Source organism: Danio rerio, chromosome 5 (genome assembly GCF_052040795.2).
Source record: "Danio rerio strain M-AB ecotype USA chromosome 5, GRCz13ab, whole genome shotgun sequence".
NCBI classification, from domain to species: domain Eukaryota; kingdom Metazoa; phylum Chordata; class Actinopteri; order Cypriniformes; family Danionidae; genus Danio; species Danio rerio.
In genome coordinates, this window is record NC_141025.1 from 77,944,423 (window position 1) to 77,962,500 (window position 18,078).

The 18,078-nt window shown below is 40.4% G+C and overlaps 1 protein-coding gene and 1 long non-coding RNA gene across 4 annotated transcripts in view; both read right to left on the reverse strand.

Annotated features, from left to right (window-relative positions):
* astn2 (astrotactin 2) overlaps positions 1 to 18,078 on the reverse strand; it is a 579,161-nt gene that overhangs the window by 67,145 nt on the left and 493,938 nt on the right. For all 3 annotated transcript variants that reach the window (XR_015489895.1, NM_001442877.1, XM_087251058.1), the window contains 2 exon segments: positions 5,480 to 5,613; positions 4,297 to 4,445 (listed from right to left, as the gene is read on the reverse strand). Coding sequence is in view for 2 of the 3 variants with exons in the window: in NM_001442877.1 (NP_001429806.1) it covers positions 4,297 to 4,445; positions 5,480 to 5,613 (283 nt within the window). In the remaining variant the exon portion in view is untranslated.
* Positions 16,137 to 18,078, reverse strand: part of LOC147844551 (uncharacterized) — a 3,071-nt gene continuing 1,129 nt past the window's right edge. The window contains exons 2-4 of the long non-coding RNA XR_015492130.1: positions 17,037 to 18,078; positions 16,654 to 16,943; positions 16,137 to 16,559 (exon numbers count right to left, since the gene is read on the reverse strand). The exon at positions 17,037 to 18,078 is cut by the window's right edge and continues 101 nt beyond it. This is a non-coding gene — a long non-coding RNA (uncharacterized LOC147844551). The remainder of the gene's footprint in view (positions 16,560 to 16,653; positions 16,944 to 17,036) is intronic.

Genomic DNA, 18,078 nt, shown 5'->3' on the forward strand with positions numbered 1-18,078 from the left:
AACACAATTGGTTGGGTTTAGGGAAGGGGGGAGGGCAGTTGGTCAATCAACAGCTAGCTGGCTTGGTCGGCTGAAGTGTATATTGCGCCCTCTGGTGGATTTATCCGAGAGGAGGGCACGAAAGAGAAATTTGAGATCATCAAAAAGCATACACAAAGGTATCTGGCAGATTTGCAAAAACTGAGAGCAGACGTACCAGTGCTTACGTATTTCGCTGTCCCCAGAACGTAGACCTGAGGATGCACTGTACCTAAAAAGAGCCTGGGTTGGATTTTTGCCTTGATAGCAAAATTAAACACTAGAGTTTTCCTGCAACAGCCAGACCAAAAGAACAGCTCAAAACCACTTAACTTTGGGACTGTGCAAGAATCATACAACGCTGATCCTATATCAAAGATCAATATGTCTTGGCAAAAACAAGCCATACTAAATCAAGGGTCAATCTGACCTGGCTACTACTACAATGCTCATTTTTTATTTCCAATTCACAGAAAAGGCATTAAAGTGGACACAATAAAAGCAACCCTGGTCTTGTTTGAACTCATTATAATCGTCTTGCAGTGTCAAATGCATAAAACCTCCGTCGTCCCGCTGTGCGAATGTGTGTCAGGCTCAGCATGCTAACCTAATGCTAAGTCACGGTGACACATTGTTGCCGAGAATCTCATTTTACGTGTACAAAACTGTGAAGCAAACAGCACGCAATAAAGCTGTTTATAGATGGCAGCGCAAGAACATTCAGGCTTCCCAGCATTGGTCAGCACAAAAGCTAAACATTTTATTTCGTTTAATTAGGTAATGCAAAACATATTTGTGGGCGGTGAGTCAACTGCCTTAGGTGAGCGGTGTGGCTGGCTTTGAACCTTTTTTTTTCTACCTCACAACATGAGTTCATCTATGGAGCTGGAGAAAGAATAGAGATGTTTGGCTTAAATATTAAGTTTGTCCTTGATTGTACACTCAGCAGAAAAAATTAAAGAAGCATTGAGAGCTGCAGATCTAACCCTGGCACAAATCTCTGCTTAAATGTTTACGCTGCAGTTATTCTCTTTGGAAAACTTGCTGAAAGTTCCATTCATTCATTAGATTTCCTTCTGCTTATTTATCAGAGGTCAACACAGCGGAATGAGCCGCCAACTATTCCATATGTTTTATTCAATTTAATTCAATTCAGCTTTATTTGTGTAGCGCTTTTACATAATGTAGATTGTGTCAAAGCAGCTTCACATAAATGGTCATAGTAACTGGATCAGGGTAGTTCAGTTTTTAGTGTTTAAGTTCAGTTCAGTTTAGCTCAGTTCAGTGTGCTTTAAAGTCATTACTGAGAGTCCAAACACTGAAGAGCAAATTCATCGATGCGTAGCTTCACCGCAGCTCTATGCAGCAGATGCCCTTCCAGCTGCAACCCAATACTGGGAAACAAGTCTTAGGTAGTGTATATTAGAATGAAGGCAGATGCTTTGAGGAAATACATATCTGATTAGCTATGAAGTGTGTCTCGTTCGTTTTCTTGTCGGCTTAGTCCCTTTATTAATCCGGGGACGAATGAACCGCCAACTAATCCAGCAAGTTTTTACGCAGCGGATGCCCTTCCAGCCGCAACCCATCTCTGGGAAAAAGTGTGTCTCTGGTAACAGTTTATTTTCTCAGACATCCTGTCCTAAAGTTTCCCATCTTGAAGCATTTCTAAATATCTCCCTTTATTCTATAAATCCTTTAATATCATATCACAACATTCGATACTTTAGCACTACAACAAAGAGTGCATTTTTTTTTTGCCTCAAATTGTACAGAATGTGACACATGATCCAAAAGATTTGAAGTCTCAGTGCCAAAATGAGCCCCTTTCAGCATGTCTCTCATTATGGCCACCATCTGATAATCACAGGATGGAAAATGACTGTTGTCATCACCAGGTTTTCTTATAGGATTTCAAACCAGGCGATACAGTGGCTCAGCGGTCAGCACTGTGGCCTCACAGCAATAAGATCGCTGATTCGAGTCCCAGCTGGGCCAGTTGGCATTTTTGTGTGGAGTTTGCATGTTCTGCCCTTGTTGATGTGGGTTTGCTCCGGGTGCTCCGTTTCCCCCCACAGTCCAAACACAAGCGCTATCTGGGAATTGAAGAAACTACAATGGCTGTATAGTGTGTGAGTGTTTATGCGAATGTGAGAGTGTATGCTGCGTTGCAGCTGGATGGGCATCTGTGTTTAAAACATATGCTGGAATATCAAGAATGGGTGTTGTTAAATAGTTTTAGGGCAACTTTAATGATAAACAATGATCCATTTCTAATGTTGACTACTTTCAGCTGAATTGTGTGTAAAACAGCCAATAAGCTCAGTTGTAAGCCACTGTTTTGGGCCATTGGAGGGTCTAATCTCCAGGTTGGACGTAACCAATCAGAGTCTGTCGATCAGAATGAAACACGTCATGCCATCTGCCAGCAAACGCCTTCACCTCCTTCACTTCTGCTAGACGGATTGCTTGCAATGACTAAACCCGGCCAGTTCAACCTTAGCATTCGGTCTGTCCTGTTTTATTAGATTCCTGTCACCTGAACGCTGACTTACACGCTGTGACTCGGACAGACGTCTATAGGTCAGTGTTAGTGACCTCTGCTTTCTCATCTCCGAGTCTCTCTGGTCCTGAAACCCTCAGATCGTAGTTTAACGAGATTTGACCAGATCAACAAGACAATCAGTGATGTGTTTCAGACTTTCACTGCAGGATGTGAGGACAAACGTTGAACTGCAGATTCCCAGCACTGGAAATTTAGATTTCTACATTGATCAGATATACAGTTGAAGTCAGAATTATTAGCCCCCCTGTTAATTTTTTTTCTGTGTAATGGAGAGCAGCTTTTTTCAACTCATTTCTAATCATAATAGCTTTAATTTTTTTTTTTTAATAACTGATTTATTTTATCTTTGCCATGTGATAGTACATAATATTTGACTAGATATTCTTCAAGACACTTCTATACAGCTTAAAGTGACATTTAAAGGCTTAACTAGGTTATTTAGGTTAATTAGGCAGGTTAGGGTAATTAGGCAAGTTATTGTATAATGATGGTTTGTTCTGTAGATTATCGAAAAAATATATAGCTTAAAGGGGCTAATAATTTGACCTTAAAATGGCTTTTAAAAAATTAAAAACTGCTTATATTCTAGCCGAAATAAAACAAATGAGACTTTCTCCAGAAGAAAAAATATTATCAGACATACTGTGAACATTTCCTTGCTCTGTTCGACATCATTTGGGAAATATTTAAAAAAGAAAAAACAATTCAAAGGGGGGCTAATAATTTTGACATCAACTGTAAGTGTAAAAACTGAACGCTTCACTAGCAAGAAAACAGTTAAACAGAGCATCTGCAGCGAGAGGATAAAGAATAAGCCTCCCCCAATCAGCCTCTTTACTTTTACTCTTTACTCTGGTGGAGTGAGGAAACGGTGGAAACACTCTACTGAACACATCAATTAGCCCGGGCCATGTTTGGCCCACATGCTGCATGCCATTGCCATACGAATGTCTGCTGTGCCAGCTTTATGCCAAATCTGGGCCAGAATTCTTTGCTACCTGGGAATTTTTGCTGTTCATTTAGCATTTAACACTGAATAAAGCACATAATCAACACCTGAGGAGATCATTGTCATAGTAGTTTATACTGTTTTTCAGCCACAATGTCACAGAAATCATTTCTAAAAGCTTTGGTTAGCAATAGATAGGACAAAATCAATAACATGGAAAAGATGTTGTGTGTTAGTCAGGACAAAGTGTTACACTTACAAAGATTTCTGCCTCAAATAATATATTTTTTTTATTGATAATTGTTTTAAGTTACATTAGAGGTCGAACAACTTGAAGCTGTGACCGTTTTTTTGTTGGTATTGTGATGCAGTTCCTGAAGAAATGGAATATTAAATGAGAAAACAGTGGGCGTGGCCTCTTTTTTCCACTGTGAGCTGATTGGTTGTAGTAAAGTAGGCATTGCATTCAGAAAAAAATGGGGAAAAGAGTTTGGGGAGAGTTATTGCAACCTAGCAGACTCCGTGTCACCATTTTTGTTTGTACTGACAACTAAAGGGGTGTGGTGTATGTTAGCCCCGCCCACTACCTCAAAAAGACGTGATCTGAGAATTGAACTGAAAACTGGAAGTGCATTTTCCATATTTTTTTTCTTAATGACATACACAGACGAACCATTCAGCACAAAACTAGCAGTGTGAGCTAACAAAACCACTTTGTTTCGATTTCATGTGTACTTTAACAATAAGGTGATTTCTCACTTACCTGTGTAGATTTCAGCCTCTGATGGGTCCTCCACTCGCTTATGTTGAATGATGTAATCTGACACCTTGTAGCCAATCAGAGGCTCTACATCGATCCATTCCAGCGCCACCATCGTACTGGAGGGTTCCAGGTGTGGAGCCAGTCTTAATCTGGGAAAATAAAGAGAACATTACCATGTGTGCTAATATTCGGCTCCATCCCATGATCCTTTTAGTTTCCTTAACTCCTGTTTGCTGTTGGGTCGTTTTCATTCACTCTAGGCTGATTTTAAGTCTTAATATGTCCACAACTTTCTCTGTTTCAGCAAATGGGATTATTTTTTGCTGACAAATCTTATTTTTAACACATATTTTGGGAAAATGCTTTTCAAAAACTCAACAATACACTCTAGACAAAATGACTACCCTTTTGTTATGTTGGGGGCTGTTTTTGCCCCATTGACTTCCATTATAATCACAGTCATGATATGCAGTTTTATGGAACAACAGACTATCGAAAATGCATGAGTATATGGTGTCAAGGTTTTTCAATCAAAAAAATGTCATTATAATGGAAGTCAATGTGGAAAATACAAGTCTGAGCAGTCTTAAAGGTCTCGCGAAGTGCTTTGAAATGTGCATTTTTACATCCGATGTTTGACGTAATCTCAACTGAATAATGAAGATGAGGCGGGACTTAGAGTAGCTCCTCCCCTTTTAGTTTGGATTTCTCACAGCACTGCCAGTGAGAGCGGTTGAGCTTAAGCACATCAAGTGAAAAGCCAATGAGAAGAAGGGGGCGGGGCATGTCAGACACTAGAGAGCATTTGATTGGTCAGAAGATTTGATGAGAAACTGAAGTATGAAGTAAATCATTTATTAATTTAGGTGGAAGTGACAAAGTGCAAGCTTTTGATGTTTAAATCAGTTATATATATATTTTTAAACACACATTTTGTCACTGTTTCAGAGTAGCACACCAGTCAATTTTGAGTTAACTACACTTATTTCATTTGATAAAGTTGACTGTTGGGATTTACAGTGTATAATGTTAACAAGCTTGATATTTGGATGTTTAATTTTGCATTGGTCAACATTGAACTATGATCAATACAAGCTGTGCAAGTATTATTCATAGTTTTTTAATGTAATAAACATATATTATTGAAAGCTTATTGTAAAGTGTGAGGGATTGGGTCACTCACACAGGTCTCCGCAGTGGGCTGCAATTGGGAAGTCCATCTTTTCCGAGCGCAGTCAGGTCACATCGGCACCAGTTCTCGATGACATCACCCTTCCCCGCGCACCAGTATGAGCTCATGGTGGCACTTTTGAAGGCCTGCAAAATAAATGGCACAGGTGAGAGAAATGCAATTATCTCCACGAGCGGGCGAGTCCTTCGGTCGTAGTCCATGAGTCACCAATAACACACTCCGCCACCTCCGCTCCAAAAGTGGAGGATTTCTGCGAAGTTACGCGGGGCGAGGGCATCTCAGGGCGCTTTGTTCAGACAAGAGCCTGTCAGGATTTAATTGGAAAAGCGTACCAAAAAAGGTCAGCCCACGTGTGAGTGTCTCACGGGCAATAATAAGACAAGCACAGGGCAGAGAAGGAGAACTGAGGGACGGTTCACGCCGAGACAAGAGGTCGTGACTCATTCCAGAGGACATTTCACAGAGGATGAGGCAGTCTAGCTCACTTTCAATGAGAGCGAACGCCATTGAAGATACACAGAGTTGATCTTTTATAGCCAGGTCAATACTGGAAATGAAACCATATATATGTGTGTATAACTCTTAAATTAAGTGTGCATAAGACTGTCATGACGCCTTAATAACCATGACATGGACATTATGCATGCTTATGACAATTGTAATTAAGTGTCTTTAGCTCACTTATATCATTTTAATTGCATATATGTTGTCATGACAGCATAAACTCTCATTCCTGATATGTCATGTCATGGTTATAAAGGTGTCATGGCAGTCTTATGAACACCCCCTTCTTTCTTTCTCCAGGATTGGTCTGGCTTTGAAAGATCACATCTGTGTATCTTCTATGACAATCATGTTTATGCCAGATTTATGACAAGTTATGTTGCCTTGGTAAGGACATAGCTTTTGTCGACTGTCATTAAGGGTCATTAGCTCAGTAAATTTGTTATAAATGCAAAGATGGTCTTATGACAACTTGACATTACGAAGGCAAAATAACTTGTTATAAATCTGGCATAAACATGATTGTCATAGAAGATACACAGATTTGATCTTTTTTGGGTGTGCATAAGCTTGTCATGTCACCTTTATGATCATGGATTTTATGCATGCTTATGACAGTTGTAATTAAGTGTCATTACTTCACTTATGTAATTTTAAATGCATATATGTAGTCATGAGAGCATAAAATCTCATTGATGATATGTCATGGTTATAAAGGTGTCATGACAGTTTTATGAACATCCCCTTCTTTCTTTTTCCAGGATCGGTCTGGCTATAAAAGATTTTGGGTGTACATAAGACTGTCATGACACCTTTATGATCATGACATGAATACAAATGAGGTTATGCATGCTTAAGACAACTGCATAAGTGTCATTAAGTGTCATTAGCTCAGTTATGTCATTTTAAACGCAAAGATGTTATGACAACTTGACATTAAGGCAACATAACTTGTCATAAATCTGGCATAAACATGATTGCCATAGAAGATTTGATCTTTTTTGGGTGTACATAAGCTTGTCATGTCACTTTTATGATCATGGATTTATGCATGCTTTTGACAATTGTAATTAAGTGTCATTAGTTTACTTACAGTACATCATTTCAAACGCATATATGTTGTCATGATAGCATAAAATTGTATTTATGATATGTCATGGTTATAAAGGTGTCATGACAGGCTTATGAGCACCCTCTTCTTTCTTATTCGAGGACTGGCCTGGCTATAAAAGGGCAGTTTTATAGCAGTTTTTAAAGGGCAGTGTATTTGAGTTTACATAAGACTGTCATTACACCTTTATAATTATGACATGAATATGAATGAGATGTTATGCATGCTTATAACAACTGCATAAGTGTCATTAAGTGTCTTTAATGCAAAGATGTTCTTATGATAACTTGACATTACCAAGGCAACATAACATGTCATAAGTCTGACATAAACAAGACTGTCATAGAAGATGCAGAGATTTGATCTTTTATAGCCAGGCCAATCCTGAAAAAAGACAGAAGGGGTAGTTCATAAGACTGTCATGACCCCTTTATAAGCATAACATAAATATGAATAAGATGTTATGCATTATTACAAATGCATATTTGTCGTTAAGTGTCATTAGCTTGGTTATGTCATTTTAAATGCAATGCATGATGTTGTTTTGACAGCTTGACATACCAAGGCAACATAACATGTCATAAATCTGACATAAACATGATTGCCATAGAAGATTATACATTGTCATAGAAAATACACAAATTACATTTTTTTGGTTGTCCATAAGACTTTACAATGACATAAATGAGCTAATGACACTTAACGACAGCTGTCAAAAGCATTGACCTTACCAAGGCAGCATAACTTGTCATAAATCTGGAATAAACATGATTGTCATAGAAGATACACAGATGTGATCTTTTATAGCAGGTCAAGACCGGAAAAAGAAAGACGGCGGTGTTCATAAGACTGTCATGACTCCTTCATAAACATGGCATACGTTTATTTCATGAATGAGATTTTATGCTATCATGACAACATATATGCTTTTAAAATAATATAAGTGAACTAATGACACTTAAAGACAATTGTCATAAAGATGCATATCATGATTATAAAGGTGTCATGACAGTCTTGTAAACCCAAATCAAGTACAGTGTTTTGACCTAGCTATCTAAAAGATCTAATCTGCGAATCTTCTATGACAATCATGTTTATGCCAGATTTATGACAAGTTATGTTGCCTTCTTATTGTCAATGCTGTTGTTAAGTGTTATTAGCTCGGTTATGTCATTTAAAAAATAACAAAGTTTTTGTTAGGAATACTTGACGTTAATTAGGCAACATAACTTGTCATAAATCTGGCATTAACATGAATGCTATGAGGACAGTGTTATCACTTTTTGAATTTGTCATTAAAATTTGTCAAAAAATTGTCAATATGCTGATTATCGTTGTTTTTTAATTACATTTTAATGACAAATTCAATTTGTACCACTGTATTTGTGCTCAATCAATATATTAATGACGCTGTGTTTTTGGATGAACTATCACTTTTTTGTGGTCCACCATTTGAGCAGTTGAGCTATACAGGTCCTGCTTTTCTATAGTATTTGCCTGTTGTGATAACCAGCGGCGTTTTTCTCTGGAGATTACTGGTATTCTCAATGAACTACAACTACCATAACCCTTTGCACTCATTAACCCCTGCAACAGCTGACAACAATCTGGACATTCACACGGACACAGCTTCTGCTAGATATCACTAATCACAAGGACTAAAAAGACACCTCACCTTCACTCACACATGGCTGAGTCTTGTTTCGTATATGAACATTGCGAAGCGTTTTTCCCTGTTTGACTCCTCATGTTTTGATTCTTGCTTGGTTTTTGATCCTTTGCCGCCAAGTCTGACCTCTCGCCTGTAGTTTGACCATGTCTATTGGATTACCCTTGTGCTACTGTTTTGCTCCTGTTTATGACCATTGCATTTACAAAGTGCTCTTAATAAAGTGCACTTGTATCCGCACTTCTGTTGTCAGCATCCACTTCTTTACACCTACTATGGAAGTCAATGGTTACAAGTTTTCACATTCTAATTTCACACTATTAATACAATAGTATTCAGCTTAGCTGACATTTAAAGGCTTAACTAGGCTAATTAGGGTATAGTTAGGGTAATTAGGCAAGTCATTGTATAACAGTGGTCTGTAGACAAATATTGCTTAAGGGGGCTAATAATATTGACCTTAAAATGGTTTTTAAAAAGTTAAAAACTGCTTTTATTCTAGCTGAAATAAAACAAATAAGACTTTCTCTAGGAGAAAAAATAGGAAATACTGTGAAAATTTCCTCAAATTTCAGTCATTTGGCCAATATTTAAAAAAAATTAAAAAAACACAGGTTATCCTGTTCCAGCATTTGAGCCGTTGAGCTCTACAGGTCCTGCTTTTGTTTGTTTTTTTCATCCATGCAGCAGACTGTGATGAGGAATCATCTCCCTGATAGCATCAGCGAGTTTCTGGCTGCCAGACCTCACCCTTTATTTACGCACAGGCAACTCTCTTTAAACGGCCGTGATGAATGAGACGTTATTACAGCGGCGCAGAGACGGAGGGGAAAGACTGCAATCCATTGCGGAATAATGACTTGCATGAGAGATGTCTGGCAGAGAAACAGAAAAAGTCCTGGAAGTCAAAACACTGAATGAATGGAGAGGTGTGAGTGTGTGGCGGGAGGCATGACCCAAATCACAGAAACTGTGTGTGTATCACCATACAGATGTTTTTTTTTTTTCTGGAAACTGTACAAAAATGGATAATACGTCTGTTCAATAACCATGTGATCTATTTTGGGATACTTCACTGATGTATTTATATTTCTTCTATTTTTACTTTAAACTTCATGAGCGAACATACTAAAACGTGTTAAATTAATGTTACAGTAATATATGACAATTCAGTTTCAGTTTGTAAGAATAAAATGGATTATTTTATATAATGTATTAAACTAAGTCTATGATCATTTTCACATTTAGAGTTTTAGTAAGGTTAACAAACATTCACATCTTATGTATCTTTGGTCAATTTTAGTTTCAGGTCAAATTTAGCTTAATAACGACATTTAGCTTAATAACGTACTGATTTGCTGCTTATTAATTGTTACTAATAGAAGTTGGTTGTATATAATGGGTATGATTAGACATGCAGAATGATATCATACTTTATAAGTACTAATAAATAGGAAAAAGATTATTAATAAACTGGCAATAATCCAGTAGTAAATAGTGGAATTGATATTTAAGCTAAAGTGTGACCAAATGGACGGACCGACCGACGGACAGACAGACATACATACAGACAGACATAGATAGATAGAGGGAAGGGTGGATGGATGGATGGATGGACGGAACGATGGATGGATGGATGGATGGATGGATGGACAGATAGATAGATGAATGGATAGATGAATAAATAGACAATGATGAATGGATGGAAGGATGGATGGATGGATGGATGGAACAATGGATGGATGGATGGATGAATAGATAGATGGATAAATAGACCAGACGATGTATGAATGGATGGATTGATGAATGGATAAACAGAACAATTTATGGATGAATAAATGGATGGATGGATAGAGGGAATGACAAATGGATGGATATACAGAACAATGTATGGATGGATGGATGGACAGATAGACTGAACAATGGATGGATGGATTAATGGTTGTTAAATGGATGGATGGATGGATGGATGGATGGATGAATGGATGGATGGATGGACAGAATGATGGATGGATGGATAGAAAGATGATGGAGAGATTTTATGGATGGATAGACTGAACGATGGATGGATGGATATATAGATGAAATGATGAATAGATGGAGAATAGAATGAACAATGGATTAATGGTTATATGGATGGATGGATGGATGGATGGATGGATGGATGGACTGAATGATGGATGGATGGATGGATGGATGGATGGATGGATGGATGGATAGAATGATGATGGAACGATGGATGAATGGATAGACTGAACGATGGATGGATGGATGGATGATAGACTGAACAATGGATGAATGGTTATATGGAATAATGGATAGATGGATGGATGGAGGGATGGATGGATGGATAGATGGAAGAATGGATGGACAGAAAGGATGGATGGATGGATGGATGAATGGAACGATGATGGATGGATGGATGGATGGATAGACGAAACGATGGATGGATAGATGGATGAATGGATTGATGAATAGATTAATTGACGGATATATGGATAGATAGATGGATGGATGGATGGATGGATGGATGGATGGATGGATGGATGGATAGACGAAGCAATGGATGGATGGATGGATGGATGCATAGACAAAATGATGGATGGATGGATGGATGGATGGATGTGTGGATAGATGGAACAATGGATGGATGAATGGATGGAACAATGAATGGACAGAATGATGGATGGATGGATGGATGGATGGATGGATGGATGGATGGATGGATGGATGGATGGATGGATAAAATGACAGATGGATAGACAGACACAGACACAGACAGATTAATGAAAACATGAAGAAATTAAGTTACCTTATTGGTTTTTACAAATTAAAGTGGATTGAACATGAGACAGCTAAGTTATCCTAAAATGCTCAAGAATGGTGGTGCTGCAACTCATTTTTAAAAACTAGCTTGAACAAACTAGAGATAGATAGATAGATAGATAGATAGATAGATAGATAGATAGATAGATAGATAGATAGATAGATAGATGATCAGCGATGGCTATTGCATGTAACAACACTAACAAATGACCCCCTATTGTAGAGGATTACCTAAATAAACTAAGCGCTGTCTTATTGTAATGACGCTGGAAGTAACCCTCGTATACGGGAAGGACGTTTGATAGAAAACAGTGCCCAAATGACAAAGCTTTCCCACAGGCATGGCCAGTTAAGCAATGTCAAACAAGACTTTGACAAAGCCACAGAAGTGCAGCCTATAAAGCTGATTAAAACAGTATTTGGAAAGAGCCACACTATGGGGAGCACATTGGCAACGAAACCAAGAATCCACATAAGGTAGCTGTCCTTCAAGTCGACTCATGCATTTCCAGTCAATGCTATGAAAGTGCCGCTCCAAAGCATGAAAACTGAAGCTTTAACAAATATGCCCATTAGAGTGGCATTCGGCGATTGCGAAAAGGGTTAAAAAAAAAAAAAAAAAAAGTGTCCGCAAATGGGAAACAGATGATCGGAAAGGCGCAACATGAAATATCAATGCTGATGAGAGCACGGACAAACAGAGAGCCGCAAACGTGCACACACATTTACCACCAGCCGTTTCCTAGAAAAAAGCACGCTTGACTGCTCAACTGCACATGTGAAAAATAGACAAACCGATTACGGCTCTGTTTATGTATGCAGAGTAACCTAAGCCGGTTTCGACTGGGTAAACAGCGAGGGTAATTAGGGACGTGTGTTTGTGTGTGTGTAATGAAGGGGGATCTATGGTCAGATGGAGAGAGGGTGAAACACGGGGAACCCTAAAGTTATACAGCGAAGGTGTTTTGCTATGGGGTACAAAGAAGTGCACTGTAAAAATCTGACTCACAAGGGCTCTGTGTTTATTTACGATTGTGAATTGCATTATGGGATGTTGATATCTGCTCCGTCGACTTTTAATGTTGAAAATTCAACTCCACAGTTTAACAAAGTGACTTTTATAGACGTTTTAAGTAGTTTGAAATAATATATTTGTATAAGAAATCATATATAGAGAGAGATACGTGTGTAAAATAACAGAAAATGCACTGGCGGTTTATTACGAGGTTTCTGTAGCGTAATATCAACCCAATCTCATTCTGAAATCGTAGCCTTGTGAACGTTTCTGGAGACCACGATTTACGTTGCTGGAGGTACGTATGGCTGCATTTCGTTTTTTCAAGCGAACGCTATGGGGCTGTGATGCTGCTCCTCTTTGCGCTTGCGGGCTGATGGCTCACCTCCGTGTGGAAGACTTTCCTGCCACAACCAGTTTGTCCGGTTAGCTTGTCGTGTTACGTCGGCCCGGAGGGGAGCCGGCCAAGGCGACGACCAGGTTCGAGTCCGTGGAAGAGATTCCAGAAATCGGTTAAGACAAAAAATAGAATCCAAAAAATAAAGCGAACGAGTGGTGAGAATGCAGTGAAATCCGAAAATGCGGTCAAAATCAGATAAGGGCTTTTCTTTTTCTGGACTTTTTTTTAAAATTGTTGCTTGGGTTTAGGGAAAAAGGAGGAGGAGTGTGGGCCGGCCGATTGGCCTGCCGCCCAGTCAATCGTTCAGTCATTCGTTCAGTCAGTCAGTCGGTCGCTCGGCAGCGGTCTCTGGCGGCTTTTTACACGAGAACAGCGCGGGTGTGATTTGCTTTGCGAAGACAAAAACTGCACAAATACGTACATCCCAAGCCGTGTTTCGCAGTCTCCAGAAACGTCCGCGGGGCTACGTTTCAAGAATGAGCCTGGGTTGCGTAATATACAACACCAACCCAAACAATATAGCACTGCAAACTATTGAAAACAACCCAGGCTCATTCTGAAAACGTAGTCCCGTGGACGTTTCTAGAGTCCTGGGAGGTACGTATTTGTGCAGTTTTTGTTTACGGGAATCCACGAGAGGCCGCTGTGTGCGCTTTTTATATCTCAAATTTATCTCGCGAGTGCCGTTAGTGCCAGATGTTCTTGCATAAACCCACCAGAGGCCGCTGTCGACCGACCGTCTGTCTGATTGACTGAATGACTAAATGACCAACTGGCTGCCCGACCAATCAACTGAACCCCCCCCCCCCCCTCCTTCCCTAAACGCAACCAACTGTATCGATTGACCCGACCACCCACTTCCCTAAACCCAACCGACAATTTAGAAAAGCCGTCCAGAAAATCTGATTTTTACCACGTTTTTGTATTTTACCACATTCTCACCCTGTTATTATTTTTTTGGATTCTGTTTTTGTCTTACCTGATTTCTGAAACAGTTCTTCCTCTGATTCGAACCCCAACATCGTCATTGTGGTCAACTCCTCTCTACGTCTCAAATCCGCTGACGTACACGACAAGCTAACTGGACTAACTGGTTGTTTTGGGAAAGCCCTCCACACAGAAGTAAGCGGCCAGCTGTCTATAAGAAGCAAGCAAAATTCGAACACAAGATTTTCGAAGAAGACTTCTGATAAACAAAATGCAGGATATGAGTAAACGAATCCAATTGCAAGAGCAGAAACAAACACAGACTTAATTTAGTTATGAATGACATCACAGCAATTCTTCGATCTCTCTTGGACAAACACCTCGGCCATTAAGAAACAAGCAGAATTCGAACACAAGGTTTTCGAGGAAGACTTCGGATAAATAAAATGCAAGATGCACGTAATCAAAACTAATTGCAAGGCAGAAACTGTGACAAATGTTGTTTTGCTCTCAGAAACCGCCACAAAATCTATTAACTCTTCTAGAGAGCTTAGAGAAAGGTTATAAAGTAATTTAGCAATTTCTCTTGAACAAACCTCTGGGTCATTAAGGAGCAAGCAGAATTCAACTGCAAGATTTTCGAAAAAGACTTCTGATGAACAAAATGCAGGATGTGGTAAACAAATCAAATTGCAAAAGCAGAAACAAACACAGACTTAATTTAGTTATGAATGACATCACAGCAATTCTTCGATCTCTCTTGGACAAACGCCTCGGTCATTAAGAAACAAGCAGAATTCGAACACAAGGTTTTCGAGGAAAACTTCTGATAAATAAAATGCAGGATGTGTGTAAACAAATCCAATTGCAAGGGCAGAAACTGTGACGAATCTTGTTTTGCCTTCAGCAACCGCCACAAAATCTATCAACTCTTCTAGAGAGCTCAGAGAAAGGTTATAAAGTAGTTCAGCAATTTCTCTTGAACAAACCTCTGGGTCATTAAGGAGCAAGCAGAACTCGAACGCAAGGTTTTCGAAGAAGACTTCTGATAAACAAAATGCAGGATATGAGTAAACAAATCCAATTGCAAGAGCAGAAACAAACACAGACTTAATTTAGTTATAAATGAAATCACACCAATTCTTCGATCTCTCTTGGACAAACACCTTGGTCATTAAGGAGCAAGCAGAATTCGAAGGCAAGGTTTTCGAGGAAGGCTTCTCATAAATAAAATGCAGGATGTGTGTAAACAAATCCAATTGCACTAACAGAAACTGTTTGTGACAAATGTTGTATGTCTTCGGAAACCGCTGCAAAATTTCTTAGCTCTTCGATAGAGCTAAGAGAAAGGCTATAAAGTAATTCTGCAATTTCTCTTGAACAAACCTCTAGGTCATTGAGGAGCAAGCAGAATTCGAACGCAAGGTTTTCGAGGAAGACTTCTGATCAATAAAATGCAGGATGCGTGTAAACAAATCCAATTGCACGCGCAGAAACTGTTTGCAACAAATGTTGTTTGTCTTCTCAAACCTGCACAAAACCTCTTAGCTCTTTTAGCCATTCTCAATGACAAGACGCGGGGGCAATCATGACGTCTAAATGCTATTATCTGCTGTAACTCATCTGAGCTCACCCTATTACTGTCCCCAATCAGCGTCTGATATGTGCAAACATTAGCCAGCTGGCCAGAGGAATTGATTCATCCGATGACCCAAAACCTCAGCAAAACAGGTCATTCCCATCATTCGGCCTAATGCGCAGAAGGAAATGTCCTTGTTTCTAGGAACACCTATAACCATCTTCCAGGAAGGCAGCTATGACTTCGATTGAATCCGAGGGTTCAAAAGGGGACACGAAGAATGCAAATAAAAGTGCACATCATTGAAAAGCAGCAAAACCAACTCATTGGGGGGTGCCTATAAGCTGATTTGATTTGCTTTCTCTATCTACTTACAAAAATCCATGAGTATAGCATTCCCTGGAAAATTGATTTCGGTCAGCAACTTGCCTATAGGGTTTAACACCAAGTCTGTCATTTTCTTCTTCTGCGAATGGAGATGATCGGATTGCTTGCAGACCTTTAAAAGTTTCCCTAGCCGTGCAGTTTTATTCCAATGTACTCAATTACAGCCAAGGCTATCTTCGACACGCACAAAACATAACACTCCACCTGTTGAGTGGCTGTTTTTTTTTTTTCGAGGAACTGCTTTCAGGAAGTTCTGCAGGGAAAGTAAGCAGGAATTTAAAGTCAGAAAGTTGGAGGGCAAATAAAAGATGCTTGGCAGTGTGAGTTAGCATGACGTCAGACAGTTTGGGAAGAAAACACTCTTGTTTTTTATGCATTGATTTACACGTCTCCAATAACGCGGATTGAAGGTTAAGCACGACCGTTATTTATATCTCAGGTTCTAACCGTCTGCTGCACCTAATGTTTTTTATTCATTCATTCATTCATTCACAGGGCGGGGCAAGCTGAACTGGCGCTCTAGGCAGAGGACGATCACGCCGCCCTCAACCCCAATGAGAAAACGAAAGTGACCGGTTATGAAAATGAAGTGAGGTGTCACGGACCTCTTTTCCGGTGCACTATGCGCGGATATAACTGAGGACCCGCGGGTGCTGAGGGAGGGAGAGAGGGAAGGAGGTGTCGTGGACACTGAGCTCTTTATTCTGCTGCCCTATGCGCGGATATAACTGAGGATGCGCGGGTGACGCGGACCTCAAATCTGCCGCCCTATACACGGATATAATTGAGGACATGCGGGTGCTGATGGAGGTGTCGCAGACATAACTGAGGACGCGGGTGGTAAGGGAGGTGTCACGGACCTCTTTTCCGGTGCACTATGCGCGGATATAACTGAGGACGCGCGGGTGCTGAGGGAGGGAGAGAGGGAAGAAGGTGTCGTGGACACTGAGCTCTTTATTCTGCCGCCCTATGCGCGGATATAACTGAGGACGCGCGGGTGCTGAGGGAGGGAGAGAGGGAAGGAGGTGTCGTGGACACTGAGCTCTTTATTCTGCAGCCCTATGCGCGGATATAACTGAGGACGCGCAGGTGCTGAGGGAGGGAGACAGGGAGGGAGGTGTCGTGGACACTGAGCTCTTTATTCTGCCGCCCTATGCGCGGATATAACTGAGGACGCGCGGGTGTCGCGGACCTCAATTCTGCCGCCCTATACATGGATATAACTGAGGACACACAGGTGCTGATGGAGGTGTCGCGGACATAACTAAGGACGCGGGTGGTAAGGGAGGTGTCGTGGACGCCGCCCTCTCTATACTGCCGCCCTAGGCAGCCGCCTAGGTCGCATCTATGGACGCGCCGGCCCTGTTCATTCATTTTCTTGTCGGCTTAGTTCCTTTATTATTCCGGGGTCGCAACAGCGGAATGAACCGCCAACTTATCCAGCAAGTTTTTACACAGCGGATGCCCTTCCAGCCGCAACCCATCTCTGGGAAACATCCAAACACTCATTCACACACTGCGGCCAATTTAGCCTACCCAATTCACCTGTACCGCATGTATTTGGACTGTGGGGGAAAACGGAGCACCCGGAGGAAACCCACGCGAACGCAGGGAGAACATGCAAACTTCACACAGAAACACCAACTGAGCCGAGGCTCAAACCAGCGACCCAGCGAACTTCTTGCCGTGAGGTGACAGCACTACCTACCGCACCACTGCTTCACCCTTAATGTTTTTTACAGAGCTCCTAATAATTAAAGCATTGTTAATTTCATCAAGAAAAAAAACACCCTTGATACAAACTTAAACCAGTAACCTGTAAAGTTTTGGATCATTTCCAAAGATAATCCAAATATAACTTTCATTCATTCATTTTCATATGGCTTAGTCTCTGTTTTAGCAGAATAAATTGCCAACTACTCCAGCATATGTTTTAGGCAGCAGATTCCCTTCCAGCTGAAACCCAGTATTGGGAAACACCCATACACTCGCACATTCTCACACACACACACACTCATACACTAGGGCCAGTTTATTCAGTTCACCTATAGTGTATGTGTTTAACTGTGGGGGAAACCGGAGAACTCCACTCAGAAACACCAACTGACCCAGTCAAACGAATGACCATCTTGAGTCCCCCCCCCCCTCCCAAATATACCATTTCTGATTAAA